Source organism: Nannizzia gypsea, genomic scaffold (genome assembly GCF_000150975.2).
Source record: "Nannizzia gypsea CBS 118893 supercont1.2 genomic scaffold, whole genome shotgun sequence".
In the NCBI taxonomy this organism is placed as follows: Eukaryota; Fungi; Ascomycota; class Eurotiomycetes; order Onygenales; family Arthrodermataceae; genus Nannizzia; species Nannizzia gypsea.
In genome coordinates, this window is record NW_003345200.1 from 2,289,587 (window position 1) to 2,310,182 (window position 20,596).

General features: G+C 51.8%; 9 protein-coding genes across 9 annotated transcripts; 3 read left to right on the forward strand and 6 right to left on the reverse strand.

The window, feature by feature from the left end:
- Nucleotides 1-336: 336 nt before the first annotated feature.
- MGYG_02882 (heat shock protein 90) lies at nucleotides 337-2,519 on the forward strand (the record flags this gene model as incomplete). The annotated part of the gene is made up of 2 exons (XM_003175305.1): nucleotides 337-594; nucleotides 666-2,519. The coding sequence occupies 2 exons, from the start codon at nucleotides 337-339 to the stop codon at nucleotides 2,517-2,519; spliced, it is 2,112 nt and encodes a 703-aa protein (XP_003175353.1).
- Nucleotides 2,520-4,188: 1,669 nt separating this feature from the next.
- On the reverse strand, nucleotides 4,189-6,053 carry MGYG_02883 (NTF2 and RRM domain-containing protein; the record flags this gene model as incomplete). Its single annotated transcript, XM_003175306.1, has 3 exons — nucleotides 4,189-4,504; nucleotides 4,598-5,640; nucleotides 5,712-6,053. 3 exons carry the CDS (start codon nucleotides 6,051-6,053, stop codon nucleotides 4,189-4,191), a joined length of 1,701 nt encoding a protein of 566 aa, XP_003175354.1.
- Nucleotides 6,054-7,574: 1,521 nt separating this feature from the next.
- Nucleotides 7,575-7,948, reverse strand: MGYG_02884 (hypothetical protein; the record flags this gene model as incomplete). Its single annotated transcript, XM_003175307.1, has 2 exons — nucleotides 7,575-7,880; nucleotides 7,937-7,948. 2 exons carry the CDS (start codon nucleotides 7,946-7,948, stop codon nucleotides 7,575-7,577), a joined length of 318 nt encoding a protein of 105 aa, XP_003175355.1.
- A 2,592-nt stretch (nucleotides 7,949-10,540) lies between these two features.
- On the forward strand, nucleotides 10,541-12,436 carry MGYG_02885 (hypothetical protein; the record flags this gene model as incomplete). The annotated part of the gene is made up of 4 exons (XM_003175308.1): nucleotides 10,541-10,600; nucleotides 10,678-10,783; nucleotides 10,916-11,057; nucleotides 11,131-12,436. 4 exons carry the CDS (start codon nucleotides 10,541-10,543, stop codon nucleotides 12,434-12,436), a joined length of 1,614 nt encoding a protein of 537 aa, XP_003175356.1.
- Nucleotides 12,437-12,540: 104 nt separating this feature from the next.
- MGYG_02886 (hypothetical protein) lies at nucleotides 12,541-13,300 on the reverse strand (the record flags this gene model as incomplete). Its single annotated transcript, XM_003175309.1, has 2 exons — nucleotides 12,541-12,835; nucleotides 12,900-13,300. 2 exons carry the CDS (start codon nucleotides 13,298-13,300, stop codon nucleotides 12,541-12,543), a joined length of 696 nt encoding a protein of 231 aa, XP_003175357.1.
- A 473-nt stretch (nucleotides 13,301-13,773) lies between these two features.
- Nucleotides 13,774-15,173, reverse strand: MGYG_02887 (CMGC/CDK/CDK5 protein kinase; the record flags this gene model as incomplete). Its single annotated transcript, XM_003175310.1, has 3 exons — nucleotides 13,774-14,754; nucleotides 14,830-14,853; nucleotides 14,937-15,173. 3 exons carry the CDS (start codon nucleotides 15,171-15,173, stop codon nucleotides 13,774-13,776), a joined length of 1,242 nt encoding a protein of 413 aa, XP_003175358.1.
- A 285-nt stretch (nucleotides 15,174-15,458) lies between these two features.
- MGYG_02888 (NAD-dependent deacetylase sirtuin-4) lies at nucleotides 15,459-16,601 on the reverse strand (the record flags this gene model as incomplete). Its single annotated transcript, XM_003175311.1, has 1 exon — nucleotides 15,459-16,601. One exon carries the CDS (start codon nucleotides 16,599-16,601, stop codon nucleotides 15,459-15,461), a length of 1,143 nt encoding a protein of 380 aa, XP_003175359.1.
- A 238-nt stretch (nucleotides 16,602-16,839) lies between these two features.
- Nucleotides 16,840-18,325, reverse strand: MGYG_02889 (hypothetical protein; the record flags this gene model as incomplete). Its single annotated transcript, XM_003175312.1, has 2 exons — nucleotides 16,840-18,221; nucleotides 18,289-18,325. The coding sequence occupies 2 exons, from the start codon at nucleotides 18,323-18,325 to the stop codon at nucleotides 16,840-16,842; spliced, it is 1,419 nt and encodes a 472-aa protein (XP_003175360.1).
- Nucleotides 18,326-18,706: 381 nt separating this feature from the next.
- On the forward strand, nucleotides 18,707-20,323 carry MGYG_02890 (mitochondrial metal transporter 2; the record flags this gene model as incomplete). Its single annotated transcript, XM_003175313.1, has 2 exons — nucleotides 18,707-19,607; nucleotides 19,683-20,323. 2 exons carry the CDS (start codon nucleotides 18,707-18,709, stop codon nucleotides 20,321-20,323), a joined length of 1,542 nt encoding a protein of 513 aa, XP_003175361.1.
- Nucleotides 20,324-20,596: the final 273 nt, after the last annotated feature.

Here is a 20,596-nt window from a genome sequence, read left to right on the forward strand (position 1 = left end):
TGGAAGGTTCGCTTGGACTCTTCCAGCAAGCTTTTGCCCCCCCAGAAGGGAAAAGGTGCAGAGCTTTATAAAGACCTTCGCTTCGTCGACTTCTCAACTTCTTCACTTTTCAACTTCAACCTCTCCAGCTCTCTCACGCCTCTCTACGCGCAGTCCGTTGACGACTGAATAGCTGCCAGCTACTCTCCCGCGTTCAATTCTTCTCATAGCTCTCGTTTTATGTAAGTCTGCGGAGCTCGTCGAGCTGCTGCCTCCTCCCACTTCACTGCGAGCGGTCGAGCTGACAGCCGTTGAAACAGACCCCCTTCAGTTTTTTTCACAGCACACACCGCAGCCATGTCTGAGACTTTCGAGTTCCAGGCTGAGATCTCCCAGCTGCTCTCCCTCATTATCAATACTGTCTACTCCAACAAGGAGATTTTCCTGCGAGAGCTCATCTCCAACGCCTCTGATGCTCTCGACAAGATTCGCTATGAGTCCCTCTCTGATCCCAGCAAGTTGGACTCCAACAAGGACCTCCGCATCGACATCATCCCAGACAAGGAGAACAAGACCTTGACCATCCGTGACACCGGTATTGGTTTCACCAAAGCTGTAAGTATTTGAACCTGAGCCACTTTGAAGAGTTTTTTTGCCTTTGGCTCAATTTGCTAACTTAATTTTAGGATTTGGTCAACAACCTCGGTACCATTGCTCGCTCTGGTACCAAGCAGTTCATGGAGGCTCTCACCGCCGGTGCTGATATCTCCATGATTGGACAGTTCGGTGTCGGTTTCTACTCTGCTTACCTTGTTGCTGACAAGGTCACCGTTGTCTCCAAGCACAATGACGACGAGCAGTACATCTGGGAGTCCTCTGCCGGTGGTACCTTCACCCTGACCCAGGACACCGAGGGTGAGCCCCTCGGCCGTGGTTCCAAGATCATCCTCCACCTCAAGGATGAGCAGACCGAGTATCTCACTGAGAGCAAGGTCAAGGAGGTTGTCAAGAAGCACTCCGAGTTCATCTCATACCCTATCTATCTCCACGTCTTGAAGGAGACCGAGAAGGAGGTTCCAGATGAGGACGCCGAGGAGGTCACCGAGGCTGAGGAGGGTGACGACAAGAAGCCAAAGGTCGAGGAAGTCGACGATGAGGAAGAAGACAAGGAGAAGAAGAAGAAGACCAAGACTGTCAAGGAGTCCTCCATTGAGGAAGAGGAGCTTAACAAGACCAAGCCCATCTGGACTCGCAACCCCGCTGACATCACCCAGGAGGAGTACGCTTCCTTCTACAAGACCTTGTCCAACGACTGGGAGGACCACCTCGCTGTCAAGCACTTCTCCGTTGAAGGTCAGCTCGAATTCCGTGCTGTCCTCTTCGTTCCAAAGCGCCCACCATTCGATCTCTTCGAGAGCAAGAAGACCAAGAACAACATCAAGCTCTATGTCCGCCGTGTCTTCATCACTGACGATGCCACCGACCTCATTCCAGAGTGGCTCAGCTTCGTCAAGGGTGTTGTCGACTCTGAGGATCTCCCTCTCAACCTGTCTCGTGAGACTCTTCAGCAGAACAAGATCATGAAGGTCATCAAGAAGAACATCGTCAAGAAGACTCTTGAGCTCTTCAACGAGATTGCTGAGGACCGTGAGCAGTTCGACAAGTTCTACTCTGCTTTCAGCAAGAACATCAAGCTCGGTATCCACGAGGATTCTCAGAACCGTGCCACCCTTGCTAAGCTCCTTCGCTTCAACTCCACCAAGTCTGGCGATGAGATCACCTCCCTCACCGACTACGTCACCCGCATGCAGCCACACCAGAAGCAGATGTACTACATCACTGGTGAGTCCATCAAGGCTGTTCAGAAGTCTCCTTTCCTCGACTCTCTCAAGGAGAAGGACTTCGAGGTTCTCTACCTCGTTGACCCAATTGATGAGTACGCCATGACCCAGCTCAAGGAGTTCGATGGCAAGAAGCTCGTCGACATCACCAAGGACTTCGAGCTCGAGGAGACCGATGAGGAGAAGACTGCCCGTGAGGCCGAAGAGAAGGAGTTCGAGGGTCTCGCCAAGTCCCTCAAGAACGTCCTCGGTGACGCCGTTGAGAAGGTCGTCGTCTCGCACAAGCTTGTCGGTGCTCCTTGCGCCATCCGTACCGGCCAGTTCGGCTGGTCCGCCAACATGGAGCGTATCATGAAGGCTCAGGCTCTCCGTGACACCTCCATGAGCTCCTACATGGCCTCCAAGAAGACCTTCGAGATCTCCCCCAAGTCTCCCATTATCAAGGAGCTAAAGAAGAAGGTCGAGACTGACGGTGAGAACGACCGCAACGTCAAGTCCATCACCCAGCTCCTCTACGAGACCTCCCTCCTTGTCTCTGGATTCACCATCGAGGAGCCAGCTGCTTTCGCCGAGCGCATCCACAAGCTCGTCTCCCTCGGTCTCGATGTCGAGGAGGAGGAGACCCCAGAGGAGAAGGCTGATACCGAGGAGGCCGCCGCCGAGCCCGCTGCCGCCAGCGCCATGGAGGAAGTCGACTAAGCTCATCGCCTCCGCTTGAAATAAAAAAAAAATAAACAAAAATCAACAATGCCATGCATGCAACAATACCTCAAGCAAATGAAAAAAAAGCCCCAAAAAAATCTCATGGAAAAAGAAATGTTGTCATGAATTTCCTATGTTTCTCCCTTCCTTCCACTTCCATCAATGTACCTCGATACCACCTACCCAGCAATTAGCACGCAACAATGTCCATGGAGGGAAAAAGACAAACAACAGATTCTGTGACCATCGTGTTGTCCTCCACCTCTCCGCCATCTTGTTTTAATTCGTCTACTTGATCCTGTTGCTTTTCAGTCTTCTGCTTTGCCTTTACAGGTGGCGTGTTGTTACAAGAGAGCTTTAGAAACTTGTATCAAGGACTAAACAAAATTAATACAGAGGCGACTTTATTTCATACCTACTTGTGCATTGAAATTGAATATTGTAGTTTGTAGTTTTTTGATAGCTTGTGCCGTAGGCTTTACCTAAGATCCCATAATCTGTAGGCTTAGTAGGATATCCGTTTTTACTTAGAATGAAGTGGGGAAGCGTAAAAGGACAGTCAAGTTGATGTACATTAACTATCATGATTCTCTTCGAAGGAATTTTTTTAATTTTAAGTCTCCCGCTGGTCCCAGGTCGTCATCATCCATCATAGTAACTAGCAACTAGTACCAAACCATCGCCGCATCAACTAGTTATCAACTTTCTCCAACCAGCCACTTCTAAAGCCATGCCCCTTCACTCCCAGCTATCAATCTATCAGTCAGTCATAATCGTCGTACGTACTTGATAGGAAAGACGCATGTTGTAACAAGGAAAGCAGTAAAAAAAAGAGGAAAAAGGGTAGAGAAAGGAGAAGCAAGGAAGGCTCGATCGTATGTGGTAGATTCACGCTCGACCGCGGAAGTAAAGAGGACATGGTGGGAGGAGTAAAAAGTAGAGTATGGAATAATGCCTATGGTTGAATGGTAGAGGGAGGTAGGTAGAGACGGGGTAGAGTATGTGTTTTGTAACGGGGAGCAAGGCAAGGTGAAGATGAAGCATCGCTCTCGGAATTAAAGTAGTGAAAATGCAAGATGATGGAAGGGGCATATGCGATGGGTGGAGGAGGTTACCAGGATGGCAGAGGTGGTGAAATTGAGAATGGGCGTAGGTGGTATAGTGAGCTAGAAGACCGAGGATAAGTATGAGAATAGGGGCAAGGGGGATGAGAATTGTGATGCTAAGAAATGATGAAGCTTGCAGGCTCAATGATGGCAAATGAAGCAAGAGTTAATACAAATGTCAAAAAAAAGAGAAGGAAATATGAAGACGCTTTTCCAACCGACAGAGAGAGAGAAAATGACCGGGTAAAAAAGGAGGCGCAGAACAAACAAGCAAAAGGGGGTAGTGGAAAAGCAAAGAATTGTACATCATAGGTGAAGACCAGGAAGGTAGAGGTGAGGAGGTCAAGTCCTGGGGCCAGGAAGAGATGCTGTCCATCCGGCCCCTTTGGGGTAAAGGGAATGTAGATAGATGATACAGAGGCAATGAAGTGAAGGTGGAGTGCTATTTCTTGCTTTCTTTTTCTTTTTTGCTTTAAAAAGGGGGATATTCTTGACGTGTCGACATAAGCATTAGCGTCAGGGTTAACATCAGGTCATGCTAGTATGTGAAATTAGAGAATTCAGATGGCCTGTGGCTGGCCACGGCCCTTGGGAGTGACATTGCCGCTTCCAGAGGCGCTGCCACCACGGCTGTTACGGGCAGGGTTGTTGTAGCGGGAGTCCTTCTGGAAACCACCGCGGCCCTGTCCACCGACGCGGTCACCACGGCCACGGCCGGCACCACCACGTGGGGCGAAACCACCGTTGCCGCCATAAGCGTTGGCACGAGGACGGCGTTCCTCAACAGTGATCTGTTCGGTTCCAATGGTGTGAGGGTTAGCGGCAACGGCAGCCTTGTAGGCAGCTGCATCGCTGAACTCGACAAAGGGCGCAGTTCTAGAGATAGGTTAGCAAAGACAATGTAACTAAACAATATGGCATAGTTGGGGGGTAAAGGAACATACGCGTTGACGGTTAACATCGAAGTACTTCAGTTTACCAAAACGGGAGAGAGTCTGGCGGAGGAGACTGGCATCGACCTTCTCGTTGACATTCTTTACGTAGCCGAGGACACCTTCGGTCTGGGCAGGAGTGTGCTGGCGTGGCTGTCTTCTGCCGTGCTCGGCGCCAGCGGTCTGCCATTCAGACTGAGCTGGAGGCTGGTTCTCAACTCCAGTCTCGGAGGTAGTAGGAGTAGACTGCTGGGTCTTGGTTGGGGCAGCAGCTGGAGCAGCTGGGGTTGGAGCTGGAGCAGGAGCCGCGGCGGGGGCAGGAGCAGAGGCAACGGCGGCCGGAGCAGCAGCAGGGATAACTGGGACGGCGGGAGTAGGAGTGGCGCCAGCACGGTTTCCGGCGACAGAGGCCCAGCTCATGGGCTTGGTAGGGACTGCAGCAACAGGCTTCTTCTCGGGAATAGGGGCAGGAGCGGGAGTAGGGGCCTTTGGAGTGACATCGGCGGGGGAAGGTTCTGGATCCTTTGGCTTCTCGGGCTGGATAGCGTCAGAGGAGACAGGGAGAACGGCAGCTGGAGCTGGCTGCTCCTCGGCAGGCTCTTCCTTTAAAGCTTCTTCGGCGGCAGCAGTCTCGGGTTTCTGTTCCTCAACGGCTTCAGGCTTGGCTTCACCGTTGACAACCTCCTCGAGCTTCTCGTCAACCTCCTGAGCAGCGGCTTCGGTGTCGGCCTGGCGGTCAATGGCTGCTTCGGGAGCGGGAGCAGCATCAGCAGCGGCTTCAACAGGAACAGCAGCCTGAGTCTCCTCAGCTGGAGCCTCTTCGGCGGCGGGGGCCTCCTCGGTAGCTAGTTCTTCATCCTCGTCATTCAGGTAGCGGATGATGTCGTTCAGGACGTAGTAACCGTTTTGCTGTTCGGCGAGAACGAAGGTCTGGACGAATTTGCGAGGAGCGCCCTGGTTGTTGGACATTTCACCGATGACAACAACGAGGATGTTATCAAAGGAAGCCTGGGAGTCCACGTTCAGAACACGGACCTTGCAGTTGTTGTAGTCCAGGCCTTCGATGCATTCCTTAATTGCCTACACGGAGTTAGTTAATTTTTTTTCAATGGTATATATATATGTATAATGAAAAGGAAAAAGAGACATACGCGCTGGCCGATGGCGACGTTGACCTTCTCGGCCTCGACACCCGAGACGAACTGGGACTTGCGCGAGTAGAAGAGGTGCAGCTTCTCCGGGGTGCGGCTAAGGGTGGTATAGTACTGCTCGACGAAGAACCAGCCAACCTCGTCCTTGGGGATGTCGTTCTTGGAGTCGTGGGCAGTAGCGGGAGCTTGTGTGGAGGTGTTGGCCTGCTGCTGTGCCGCATACTGTGCGTTCGAGGCGTTTGCCGCCTGGTGGGAGGCCGCATAAGGGTCTACCTGGTACGGGTTTGCCTGGTGGTGGTTGTGGTAGGTGCCGTTGGCGGCAGGGACGGTCTCGGTAGCCATGATGAGTGTTGAGACTGAAGGGTTTGTGTGTGTTTGTGTGTTATTTATTAGTGAGGGAGTCCGGAGCAGTCAGGAAGCGGCGTGAAGATGGAGATATCAGGCGGTCCAGAAGTCGATAGACAGCGTGTTGGAGAGTGATTCTAAGGAGAGTCTTCTGTCAGTTTTCATCTGCTTCTTCTGCTTCTATTCTATCTGCTGTCTGTCTGTATCTGCTGTCCTGTGGCTTTTGTGTGTGTGTTGTTTGTGACAAGCGAAGAAAAGAACAGCCAGAGAAAGGGAAGAGAGAGACAGAAGGGAAAGAAAAGAGACAGCAAACTGACCAGAAAGAAGCAGCCAGAGAGATCCTAAGCTGGAGACAGAGCCAGATACAGCGCGTACTGAGCAGACAGGAGGCCGCAGGATAATTAGAGGAAGATCGTAGGATCTTTGCGATAGAAGTGACAGCTAGAAGAGAAGAGCTTTGCGCGGGTGAAGAGTGAAGAGGGCCTGGAAGAAGAAGATAGAGAGAAAGAAGAAGAAGCAGAAGAAGAAGCAGAAGAGAAAGAGAGAAAAGGAACTGCAAGAAGGAGAAGAAGAGGAAGAGGAAGAAGATGAAGCTGAAGATGAGCTTTTGATGCTGTGAAAGTCGACGTGTTGTTGTTTTTTTGTCTTCTTTTTTTTTTTTTTTCTCTTTTCTGGCGGTTTAGTTTTTCTTCGGTTTCTTTAAGGCGGAAAAAAAAAGAGAAAAGAAAAAAAGGGCCGTGGCGCTTGTTTGTCTCTCTTTACTCTGCGCGAAGACGAAGAAGATAAAAGTAGAAGAAGATGAAGAAGATAGAGATTGATTGATAGACTGGCTTACAGAGGTCGAAATGGAGAGAGTCGGGGCTGCAGGAGTATCGGTTCCTGGGCCTCGCTTGTGCTGCGGTGACCGTCTCTGTCCTACTGGGGATATTTATTTGACAGAAAAGAAGCAGAAAAGAAGAAGACGATGATAATGAAAAAGAAAGAGGAAGACGAAGAGAAACGAGATAGATAGAGAGGTATCTCTGGCATTTCATTCATGGTATGTGGACATCATCTACAGCAACATGGATATTAGACTGCTCGTACACAAAAAAAAAAAGGAAAGGATAAGACTAGACAGATGGCAAGGAAAGGAGGAAAGGGAAGACCAAGAAGGCGGCAAGCAGAGGAAAAGGATAAGTAAGAGAGAAGACAGAATTGAGAGGCGAGAGGATGCGGACTGCCCGTCGTATCATTGTCTCGTGAAGAAGCGGGAGGATAGGAAGGTCAAAGGTCGATAATGGCAGTCGAAGGTAAATGCACTGGTAGTAGTGGTAGTGGTAGTATTATAGATGGTAGGTAGACGTAGAAGAGTCGATGTAGAGTCGATTTAGAATCGATGCGAGCAGTGGTATCGAGAATATAAGGATTAATGCAAAAGAGGTATCAACTGATAAGGCTGAGTCGGTGGTTGAGTAGGTCGTGATATGGTGGACATTCTGAAGAAGCAACCGGGAGACAAATGGATAGACAGCCGAGTTAAGAGGCCGACTTGATCATGTTCTTCTCGTCGAGGACAACTGGCTTGCGCATGACGGCGTCCTGGCCCGACATCCTCCTGCCCAGGGCCCGCTCGACCTTCGCGCTCAACGCGAGCTTGCTGAGGCTCTCTGACTTCTCGGGCGTGGGCACGAAGCGCTGCTGGCTGAGACGCTTGTTCTCGAGACGAGCCAGGCCGGCGCTGAGCTCCTTGATCTCGGCTATGCGGCTGTCTCCGGTCATCGTGCTGCTGGTTGTCTGGTTGCTGATGGTAGAGTACCGCTTCGAGTTACGCTGCGAGGCCAGCTAGACACGCCGTTAGCATCAGCCATCGACCGTCAAGGGAAAGATAGAGAACATACCGAGGGAGCCATGATGGGGCGTTGGGAGTCGAGAGACCGTCTCAACATCATCGTAGAGAAGGAAGAGAAGGAAGAGAAAGAGAGAGAGACAAGAGAAGAAAGCAGGAGATGTGCCTGATCTTATGATGGACCAACCACGCTACCAAAAACTGGAGAACCAAAGACAGGGAAGCTCGTCTCCGTCTTTTTTCTTCTTCTTCTTTCTGGTAATTCCTCTGGTTATTCTTCTTCTGCTTGTGTTTCTTCTGCTAATTATCCGTCGATGGGGATGAAGGGGGGAGGATATTAAAACTGTCGATCGTGCGACGGAGACGCTGCGAGCAACCTGTAACTCAGCACGCAGCGTAAAGTACGTATATTTTCCCCGAGCGGATCTTATTTCCTTTGGTTCCTTTTTTCTTTTCTTTTTTGGTCTTCGATGAAACTTGGTCTGGTCGTTTTAGCTGTCAGATGTAGAGAACAGAAGAGAAGAGAGGGCGAGGAAGAGATGAAGACTAAGTAGACGACGAGAGGAGGAGAAGAAGCAAAGAGAGAAAACAGCCGACAGGGAAAGCCGTGGGAAAGGAGACCGAGCAGGCAGAGAGCGAGCGAGAGACAAGGATAGAGACAGGGCAGAGGCAGGGGAGGGTTCGACAGGCGCTGCAGGCAAGAGACAGACAAGCATGAACTGCTTTCCTTAGTTGCGTCTGACAAGGGGTTGGTACTTACAGTCGAGAAGCAGCAGAGAAGACGACGACGACGATGAAGACGAAGATGAAGAAACACCTTGATCGAAGACTCGCAGCCTTGTACACAGAAGAACTACTTAAAGTGACTAACTGCTCACTAGTTCCTTCGGCAGCGTGGAAAGGAAGAAGCAAAAACAGAGAAAAGAGGCTCCATACGCCGTTCGTTCGTATATCTCATCGCATCTCGTCGACCAGAGCCTTCTCTCTCCTTCCTCTGTCTACTCACTCTCCTTCACCATCTTTTTCACTTCTACCTTTCATCATGTCTACTTCTCTCTTCCCTCTGTTCTTTCAATCTCCTCCACAGACGCCCTTCTCATGTAACTATGTAACTCCTCCGTATATGCTCTGTACAGGCCAGACCCTTGTCAGAAACGTGGACGAGAAAAAGCCAGGCCCTTGCGAAGGACGGAGGAAGAGGAGCAGGAGGGAGAGGAGGGGCCACACACCAGGCAGCGAGGAAAAAGGAATTACAAGACGCCAGAGTCAAGTTCTTCTTTTTTTAGCTCTCGTCTCTCACATATCTTCCTCTGCCTGGGTGGCCTGTTTTGCATGGGTCGACCTGAGTTTAGTTCCTTGACCAGGTAAACTAAGTGACGAGTCGATACGGGCTCGATGGGCGATTTCCGAGGTCTCCAGTCCACGGAGGACGGACACGACCAGAAAAGGGAAAAAGGGAAAAAAGAAGACGATGGGGCGGGTCGGGCTTTCTCCAGCATCAGTAAAGTAAAGTAAAGTAAGAGTGGTCAGTCAAAAGTAACTAGTTAAGGGGGAGTGCATGGGATGGGGATAAATGCCATGCGGTGGCGAGATGGATCCCAGGGCTTGTTCTTGTCTCTGGCCTTAGTCTCGCTGCTACCTTCTCCTTTCTCATGGTACGGAGTAAGCAGCAGCTGTGCTACCGTGGCTCATCTCGAACTCCTTTCTCCTTGAAAGCACATGACACTAGCCGACTATATGGGAGTATTCTGTACGTTTCTTTAGTTAGCTGGCTGTTGGTTATGGATATGGCTTCAAGACATCCGAAAAGGTACCTGAAGCATCGCATTTTGAGACTGATCTACTTACTCTCCGCTCCATCGTAACGCCTCAAAGCAAAGGTCGAATAAAAAAAAGGAGATAAAACATGTATCATTAACGGGGGTGCTCGAGACGTTGAGGCTAACGCTCCCTGCCATGATTGGCCTGTATACTGACTGACGGAGTGACGAGCGAGGGTCGATATCACAGCCAGGCGCCGCTCCAAGTGTGACATGGCGTTGCAGCCCTTCTCCCTTCTGCATGGAGTGCGTGTCCTCCGTATGTGTGATTCGACTCGATGTATGATGATCTTTGTCCTCTCTCTCTCTCCTTGATGAGCAGCCGAATCTACCTGAAACCAGCGATACGAGTGCACGCTGCATTCCCTATGCGGCCGTATGCATCGGGCATCCCGCAAGATACGGAGTACTTCATCTTCTTCCCCGTGCTCTGCATATAGTTATGTGTATTAGCTATATGTCTATCATCTCTATATTGACTTACAGGCTACTGCACAGCATCTCCCGCTCAATATCGCCAGCGGACAACTAGCGAGCATCAGAATGGTGGAGAGACCGTCAGGGCCTATATCATAATAATAATGATAATGATAATAATAATGATAGTAATAATATATAATAAATAACATGAGATGGTAATAACATATGTAAATGAAGAATAAGATGAATATCGAGGTTGCCTTTTGCCTATTCGGGAAAAAGTGACGTAGCTGCATCAAACTAAGCGAAACTTCGACTTCTTCGTCTTCTTCGACGTTTCAACATCAAACTACGGAGCATTTTCTTACTTGCGGCCCCAACACACAGACAGCAGAAGAGAAGAGAACGTCATAGCCATGCCGAAGCCCAAGACGCTGCTGAAAGAGACCAAAGCGAAGAAGAAACGAAAACAGGTGGTGTGTTACAGACTTATCCCCCCGTTCCCCCCGTTCCCCCTCGCCTCCCCTCCTGCCATGCAGAGCTAGCTGGCTAGCTGGCTAGCTATCAAAACTCGTGGAAGCCACCCAAGCTAATAGCTCGCGATCGCGCGGATCAACCCGACTTGCAGGCTCCGGAGTCGGCAGATGAGTTTCTCGCTGGTCAGTACAACGTACGGATACGGAGTGCTCCGTAGTTAATGAAGGGGAAAGAATAGGATGTGCTTGGAATTTACAGGCACAGTATCGATTGGAGAGGGGAACCGTTTAGCTGACTGCTGCCATATACTACAGAGGGAGTCGATCTTGAAGAAGCCGGAGAGAAATGGCGGGCGGGAGATCCAGTCAAGTCGATGCGCTTCTTCATGAGAGCCATTGAGATGTATGAGAATGGTTTACGTCGGTATCCTGCCTCGTTCGACCTGGCTTATAACAAGTATGTAAATATAAATATGCGAGAAAGACGAACGGAAAGACTCTGGATATTAATGTTCTGATCTGCTTATTAGAGCTCGAGTGCAGTATGAAATTACCCAGCATCCTAAGCTGGTCACTCAGTTACCTGGCCCGATCATCGACATACTCCGCATCGCACTCGATTCCCACCGAGAAGCCCTGCAGAAGGACCAGGATAACGCAGACATACTGTTCAACACTGCACAGGTGCTAACCAGTGTAGCTGAAGCACTTACGGAAGGGAAACGCGCAGACGAAGAGCAGACAGAAGAGGCGTTGAAGAGTCTAACTGAAGCCCTGGAGCTGTTCCAACGCTGTCTCGTTCTACAAGAGTTAAGATTCACAGAGTATGAACAGCAGCTGCAGATGGTCCGGGATGGCGGGCCGGATCACCAGTCCCAGCAGGATGAACAACAACAGCAACAAGAACATGAGCAAAGCGTAGGCGACTCGAGAAGAGGTTCGACGGAAGCAGAAGAGTGGGCGGCCGTGGTTGAACCGGTGACAAAGAATACACTTATTGATACCGCCATTGCGCAGTTGGAAGCACTGGCTACGCTGTGTGGGCTGCTCTCCTCCGACCATGGAAGCACTCTCGCCTGGGTAGAAGAGTATTCCTCCGACCTCGTTCGAGAGAAGATCGCCGCATACGTCGAGGGTACAGACAGGGCCAACGAGATAGCCATCGTCCGTGCAAAGTTCCTCTCCATCCTGCTAGAAATCACCTATCGAAGTGGCCGCATCGACCTAGACACGTATAAACAGGAGCTCGACTCCGCATGGAGCAGCAACAACGTCGATGTCTCGCATGATCCTGCCGGCCTTTCCAACCAGGCAGAAGCACTGGTAGGGTTCAGCTCGGCCATGGCCGATTCCTACCCTACCCCCAACATTGACGGATTCGAGAGATCATTGGATCTGCGATGGCAGGCCCTGGGAGTCGTCTTGAGTCGGCTAGCAGCTGCCTCAAAACTCGCTGGGCCAGACAACCTGGCGAAGATACATATCGCTCGAGGTGATGCGGAGATGTTTCGGTGGAGGCTAGGCCAAGTCCCATTCAGTTATGCACCAGCCAAGGATAACGCAACGACATTGCTCAAAAATGCAGAAACTTATTATCGTGGAGGGGCAGCCACTGCAAAAAGAGACGGATGGCCGGAGGCAGAGCGCGAAGGTACAGTAAAAGAAGCCCTGGCTAAAGGTTTGGCTGGCGACTCAAGTCAGATGGGGAGTTTGGCCATTGACTCCAAGGGATATATGATGCGTGTAGCCGACGACATGGCCGAGGACGGCCATATACCGCCTGAGGATTTGAGTAAGCTAATGGCAGTGTTGGATCCAGACGAGCTGATATTCTAGACTGCATCCACGACGTTTTGGTGGCTTTTGTTCTTTCTTGGGTACTTAAAATATGCATGCGATCAATAGAGCCGTGCGGGGGTGCAGGATATAAAACGAGCATTTCACGAAGGCTGCGAAGGTCTTATCTCTTCGTCCATTTGCTCTGCTTCTTTCCGTAGAATGTTGTCTTCATCGAACTCGTGCATTGACTTCACTGCACCTTGTATATCTCCGACCGCGGCCTCAAGACTGCTCAGAAGCTGCTGGATCTCCTGCCTCTGAGACTCGATCTTCGATGCAAGCTCAGCGTTTTTTTTCTGCACTTCTTCCGTCTGAGAGTGTAAAGACGACTGTGTCTTTTCAAGAATAGGTGCTAGATGAGCCTGATACAGCTCTTTCGCAGTCAACGTATGCGCCCTTTCTAGATGTCAGTATTCTTACCGAGATCGTAAAAATAAGTAACAGCAACGACTCTACATACGGCGCACTATCGGCTCCTTCACCATTCTCTCTGCGCAACTTGGCCTCTCCCACAAGCCTGTCCAGCTCGTTCAATCCCCTAACCACCTGTCTCTCGTGTAGGATATCGTCAAACTCCGCCCTCGCACTCTCCTCCAATTTCGCGTTCAGCTGTCTCCATACTGACTCCAGGCTGCGCGGAACTTGCTTTGCAGGTGTCGGAAAGCAGGCGGAGAAGTTGGCATACGAATTTGTGCGGATGGTATGTAGCAGGGCCTGGGAGAAGACTTGTTGTAGTCGCGAGGCGCGTGGGCCAGGGGTCAGCGGGACGGGCGCGGCGGGCGGCGGCGAAGGTGACGGTTCCTGGGGTTCAGTCGGTTGGGCGGTACTTGTAGGGTCCGAGTTGGATGCTGGCGTTGCCATTGTGTCGTTGGCTGAAGCGGTAGAAGTTGACAAACTTGGGTTGTTTATCTAGTTATTTGGTTTGAAGTTGAAAAGGCCTGAAGTTGGTTAACTACTCGAACGCGCAGTCACGTGTTTATATAGATTTCCAGTTGCTGGGACGAAAAGGGAGAAGACAGGAAGACGAGAAGACGTTTAAGTGATTGGATAGAGCAGGTGGAAGGAGTTCGAGGTAGAGCATTCGGTGTATTATTCCACGGCCGGCTATCTAGAAGATGGAGACCCGAAGATAGGTAATTTCATTAACAGCCCTCATCAGACGGACAAGGAGACATTAAAGACATTCAAAAGTCAGGGGGGAAAGCACATAAACTCGTGAATTAAGAATAGCAAATCAAATTGTTTATCCCAAGGAGAAAGATCAAGAACGCCGGCGCTGCAGGGGTGAAAGATCGAGGGTGAAAGGGAAGAAGTGAAAAGACGTAATTCACAGATTAGTAGTTCTGAGAAACGAGGCCAGGGGCAGGGTACCCGGCTGCCATCTGAGCCTGTTGCTGCGCCTGCTGCTGTGCTTGTTGCTGGTGCTGATGTGGATGTTGCTGCTGCTGCTGATGGCCGTGAAGGGCCTGGTGCTGAGCCTGCTGAGCTTGCAGCTGGTTCAAGTCGTTGAACCAAGGGTGCCGAAGAGCCTCTGCGGCACTGATACGCATCTCTGGCCGTAGCTGAAGCATCCTGCTCAACAAGTCTAGGCCCAGCTGGTCAATCTGGGGCAGAATGAGGCGCAAATCTTGCGTTGCGTAGACGTGGAAGTTTGGCTTGTACTCGGGGAACTGCGAGATTCCCGGCCAGGATCGTTCGGACGGGGTACCCATCAGCCTGAAGATCTTCTGAAGCTGGTCCTCGTTTGTCGTGCCCGGGAAGAGAGGGCGGCCGGTGTACATCTCGGCCATGATGCAGCCAGCAGACCAGATGTCGATGCTGGTGTTGTATGTCCTGCTTCCGAGGAGGACGTCCGGCGCCCTGTACCAGAGGGTGACAACCTCATTGGAGAAAGTATTGACGGGGATGCCGAACGCTCTTGCGAGGCCAAAATCAGCAAGCTTGAGTTGGCCCTTGTTGTTGATCAGAAGGTTCTGTGGCTTAAGGTCTCGATGCAAGACTCTGTTGTCATGACAGAAGGCAATGCCGCGCATGAGCTGGTGCATGAAGGACTTGATGGTAACGTAGTCGAGCTGGCCGCGGTCTCCCCGGACGTCCATATACTTCTTCAGGTCCTTGTCCATATATTCGAAGACGAGCATCAGCTTGTTCTCGGTGTGAATGACGTCGTGCAGGCCGACGATGTTTTCGTGCTTGAGCTCCTTCATGAGCGAGATCTCCCTGATGGCTGTTGACGGAGTGCCTTCTTCCGAGTCCAGGTGTATCTCCTTCAGCGCAACCATCTCTCCCGTCTGCCTATTGCGTCCTTTGAAAACCTGGTTTGGTCAGCCGTGGTCCGCTTAGTTTGTATGTCATTCATCTAGCCAGCTGTGGGGGAAAGCAGCACATACTGTAGCATAGGTTCCCTCTCCGAGCTAGAAAACAGTTAGCATTCATCATATCAAGCATATTAAGCTCGTTGCAGACGTCGAATACAGCATCTACCGGCGCTGCTTACCTTTTCTAGCTGCTGGAATGAGCTGGGCTGGTGCCGCTTGTCCATGGCGGCGCGGGCTGCTGAGGGGCGAGGCGAAGAGGCTGCCTGACGAATATCGATAAACGGGCGGCGACGAAAGAAAGTCGCAGGAGAGACGAGGGACGAGGCGATGCTAAGGTAAGAGACGCTGCTATCACTTGCACACCGGTCGTGACGCTGTGAATTGGTCGGCTTGGTGGTGTTGGTGTTCTTGTCCATGCCAAAGACGAAGCTGATCAAGGTCGGGTTAAATAATTAGTGACTGCGGGAAGTTTTGAAACGCCAGGCAAGGGGGACGATGATATTTTTAGCCACCTCGAAGCGCCGTCAGTCAGTTAGCGAGTTAGCGAGCTGCTCAGGTGCAGGAGCTGATCTACTTGGGCGCTTAGAATTTTATTTCGGACTGTCAGTATACATAGTAACAAGTTTTATGTCTATATTTATCAAGGAAGGCGCCTAGGGATGAGCAGAGAGAGTAACTCGGTAGAAGTAGAGAAGAAAAATTTACAGCGCCGCCAGCCTGCCAACGACATGAGGGAGGATGTCTTCCGCTGGCTGGCTGCATCTCACTCGGAACATGTCACCAGAGCTGGGCCGGATGTCTTCAAACAAGAGGTTTTCGTTGCGAAAGCCGCCGACGTTCAGGACTCCCACAGCCATGCCTCTGTTGACAGCCCGTTCGACGAGCCGCCACGCAGAGAATGTAGCCAGACTGCTTCCGAGGACGAGCAGCTTGCCGGCTTCATCGACGGCTTCTTCAGCAGCCAGCTTCACCTCATCGTCGACAGATTGACCGAACATGACCACGGCCGGTTTGAGAATGCCAGCGTTGGACACCGAAGCCAATGCCCCGTCCTGGTCTGCTTCTATTATAGCGGTCGACCCGTCTGGCCGCATCCTCGGCGGGCTTTCCAGGCATCGAGGACAGGCTGGGTATCGAAAATCCGAGTAATGTGCGTTGGGCAGGTCGACGTCGCCGTCCGGGTTCAGCTTCAACCCGCGCTGCTGCTGCTGCTCGATATCGTCCGTCTCCAGAGCCCCGGAGCGAGTAATCTGGTAGAAGAACTCTGCCCAGGCCGGGTTGAGCGTAGCCAGCGTCTCTTGGAATTGTTCACGGGGTATCTTGTGGGCGCAACTGACGCAAATTACAGATCTCAGGTCACCGTGCAGCTCAACTACGGGCAGCCTGGGATGAGCACGGCCATGCAGCGAGTCGACGTTCTGTGTAATGACGGAGCTTATGTAGCCTTTACTGCCTAGCTGACCGATAGATTCGTGAGTGATATTCGGCTTCGACTGGCCCATTGTCGGCCAACCGATGAAGCTCCTGGCCCAGTACCGTTGCCTGGCCGCATGCTTGGTGGTGTACTCGTGGAAGAAGATGGGACGGTAGCCGGCTTTGCGACGATATGTACCCTTCTCGCCGCGGTAGTCTGAAAGGCCCGAGGCGACTGAGATGCCTGCACCGGTCAGGAGGACTGTCTGCTCGTTGCGGCCCAGGTCGATGCCTCTGAGTAATAGCGGCGATGGAGCGGCGAGGAAGCGGGCGAGCGCGTCAATGGCACCGGCGACGGTCGCGGCGGAGGCTGGCAGGATCGTCGGAGCTGCAAACGGAGCCGTGAACGGGATTCTCATGCGGTGGCTCATCGGTCACCTCTCTGTACTGTGACGTGGTGGTTCGTTGGTTGGTTAGGTAGTTAGTAGTCGGTCATGGCTTGCGTTGGTGTTATTGCAGGCCCAGACCAAGTTCGGTGTTATTCTGTAGTTTATTTGATATAAGCATAACTCGACGACTTCCGACTGTCTGTGTATGATTTTATCTATAGGTGTATTAGAAGATGTATAGAATATATACAGGTCTATGTCTATGTGCTATTGATACATATTATGTGCGGTCCTCTCCAAAAGAGCCAAGTGTCTGCTTGACGGAAGCTATGAAGGCATCAATCAAATCGTCCTCGACGACCCCCTTCTGCCAGGAGAATCCCAGGACAAGACAGCCATCGGCGCCGGTGATGACAGATGTCGAGATGGCACATCCAAAGACATTGGCACTCTGCGTAAAGACCATCCTCTCAATCCGTGGACTTGTCTCTGTCTGGTCATCTGAATCTGCCTTGAAGACGCCGATGTTGGACACTTCAAAGCTCTTCTCTCGCTCCTTGCCGAGCTTGGACAGGAAGAGCTCGTTGACATAGTCCTTCGCGTATTTGAGCATACCGGTCAAGCTGTTCTTCCCCCGACGACTGAGTACTGCGTCAAGTGTCTGCTTTGATCGCCTGGCTTCATCCCAGGAGAAAGCGTTGTCACTCTTGCACACGTTGTCTCTGCTGTACTCTTCATGGTAGCCATGTACCCAGACACCAATTGAGTCATCTGTGATGCTGGGGTCTGTCAGCCAACGTCTGGCGGAGATGGCGCCCTCACAGGTTAGTTTGGTGTATTGTTCTGGTATTTGTTTGAACAATGCCTGCGCGAGTACTGTTTGCAGTCCGGCAGTGACGGTGGCCTTGTTCTCACGGCACACCTCTCGAAAGACCGTTGCATCCCGCTTAGACACGACCAGATGGCGGATACAGTTCTGCAAGGGAGTGACCATCTTGGACCCTGCCCAGAGAGCCGGATCTCGCGCTGGTGCCCATATTTTTGCGCGGAACCAGACGCTGAGGATGAAGAAGAACGACATTGGCATTGGGCAGGTCTCCTCCAGGGTCGGTAGCAGAGGCGTCTTGGGAGACTCAACCACACTTTTCACGGTTGAAGCAGCAGTAGAGCTGGAGCAGACACTCTTCAGGGCCACCAGGAGCGACTTGTGGAAGGCCTTTCCGGACGAACCGTCTCCAATAGCATGATGCCAGAAGTATGAAGCAGTGAACCGTCGACTGTCTTTCGGACCAGTCAGGATACACAGTCTCCAGTAAGGTAGAGGGGCGGCAAAGGATATATTATGCTGTTCGGTCAGCAGCTCATCCAGCTCCGTATCCCTTTCGTCTGCTGCTGCATTGAATTCCGCATTTCTCTCCCGGAAAGAGACACACTGGTCGACGTCAACCTCTGGCAGCCGGACAAAGTATGGCTCAAGCGAGTCTTCGGCTAAGGGGATGGCAGAGAGCGCTGGGTGCTCTTCTATCAGACTCTCGAGGGCCGTGTAGACGCAGTCCTTCACCGGCAGCTCGCAGCTCGACGGGAGCACATAGCTTGCTGTCACCGCGACATTGGTGTAGAATCTATGCGGATTGCGTGCAGTCGAGTATTTCTCCAGGCGGCCTAGTCACCGTCAGTATACCAGCTTCTTCTTCTCTTCCAGTAGCTATCTTCAGGGGCTTTCTCTTACCGGCCGGCCGCAGTTTCTCCAGCTTGCTCTCGTCCATCGCTGCCCCTGGATCTCCATGTCTTTCCTCTGGCTGGCTCCCTCTTGCCTCTCTCTCTCTTTAGTTATATTTCAAACGCCGTAAATCTGTCTGCCTGTCTCCCTCGGCTCCTCGTATTCTTCCTCACCCTCGTCTGATCCTTGCGCGCACTACTAAAAAAATAAAAAAAGAAATCTTCCGATGCTCCTTGGAACTAAAAAGTTGCTTATTCCGAATCTTCAAGCTGCGAGTTGATAGATATATTTACTCCCTACGGCGCATCCAACGACACTATTTAAATTAACAGAATTTAATAAAGAATAATACATAAATAAAAGAAAAGAAAAGAAAGAGAACGAGGCTTTCCTTTTTCTCCCCGCCTATCACAGCGACCGCCAGGCCATGATCAGGACGCCAGCCGGCTGCGGGAGGACCAGATTTCGCTCAGCTTGCTCGCTCTGCGCCGTCTTACGCCCACGGCCACTGGAAACACAGCAAGACAGCGACATCCAGCTACGTGGCTTCAAGACATCGCTCAGGTCGCACTGCCTCGTCCGCCGATATTATAATTCTCCTTCTTTGTCCTCGCCGTCTTCTTCGTCTGCCACCGTTGCTGCAACTCGACCTCAAGCGCCGGTTTACCCCCCCGCGGCAGCCTCTACTCTGTCTCTTACAGCTCGACCAGCTCGACCAGCAGCCGCTCTCGCACATTCGCCTTTCACGATGGGCGGCCAGACCAGATCGCATGGACATAGCCATGGCCACGGCCACGGTCATCACCATCACCATCATGACACCACATACCTGACCTCCAAGAACAAGCAGGATCCGGGCGTCCGCATCACAAGAATCGGCCTGCTCGCCAACCTGGCCATGGCAATTGGCAAGGGAGTCGGAGGCTACGTCTTCCACTCGCAGGCCCTGGTGGCAGATGCATACCATGCCCTCGCGGACCTGGTGTCGGACTTTATGACCCTGGGGACCGTCTCCTGGTCGAACAAGCCGCCGTCGTCGCACTTCCCGCTGGGCTACGGCAAGATCGAGACGCTGGGATCACTCGGAGTGAGCGGGCTGTTGCTCGTCGGCGGAGTGCTGATGGGACTCAATGCTGCGGAAGTCATACTCACCCAGTTCTTCCCGGACATTGCGGATGCCGCTGCTCATATGGGCTTGCTCGGCCACGGCCATTCACACGGACACTCCCACTCCCACTTCCCGACCGACCAGGCTTACGGGCCTAATATCAACGCTGCCTGGCTTGCTGCAGGCTCAATTGTCGTCAAGGAGTGGCTTTATCATGCCAGTAAGCAGTTTATTAAAACCACTATATACAAATTGGTCTACGGAGTATGCAAGGCTAATATAGATATTTGACCAGCTATGAAAATTGCAAAGGAGAGGAAATCCTCTGTCCTTGCATCCAACGCCGTCCATCACCGCGTCGACTCACTCACAAGCATAGTTGCTCTGTTGACCATCGGCGGCGCACATGTCTTCTCTGACGCTACCTGGCTGGACCCGGTGGGCGGTCTCCTCATCTCCATCATGATCATCAAGGCAGGGTTCGGAAACACCAGAGCCACTCTACTAGAATTAGCCGACGCAGGCGTCGAGGAGAGCATGGTAGACTCCGTCCGCAAGTATGCCGCCCAAGCCATCGCCACGCTCCCGGACGGTACCGGTGTCGAGCTGCGGAACATCCAAGGCGTCAAGTCTGGCCCCAACTATCTGATGGAAGTCGACCTAGCTGTGCCTGGTTCGTGGTCCGTTTCTCGGACTCGTGAGGTTGAACGGGTGATTCGGGAACGTGTGGGAGCTCGTGTGAGAGGCGTTAAGCGGCTACGAGTCCGGTTCACTCTCGATACAGAGAAGGAGCTTGATTTTGCGGAGGAGTTCATTGCGCCAGACGTCAGTCCTCGAAGCAGCCCTGAACCTGAACCAGAGACCAATGGAAACGGCACCATAGCGACAGGATCACAGCCACAGCCGCAAGTTAATGGACATCGGAGACAACATTAAATCTGGTAATCTTACCTATTCTACATGGCAGTAATCACCATCGACACTGTCAGCACCAATAAGCTTGACTTCGCCGGAGGTGATGGTCAGGGGTATTTATTCCTGGCTGAGTTCCGGCAGCATCTCCTCGCTCTGTCCTATAATAGGGACGGTGAGAGGTGCTAGATGGTCGATGTATACATATGGGCATATATATACATCTACCGACTCTGAAGCTATACTCCATAGCTCGGCTGAAGCTACCGTCTACTAAAACGTCTAGCAGCAACATTC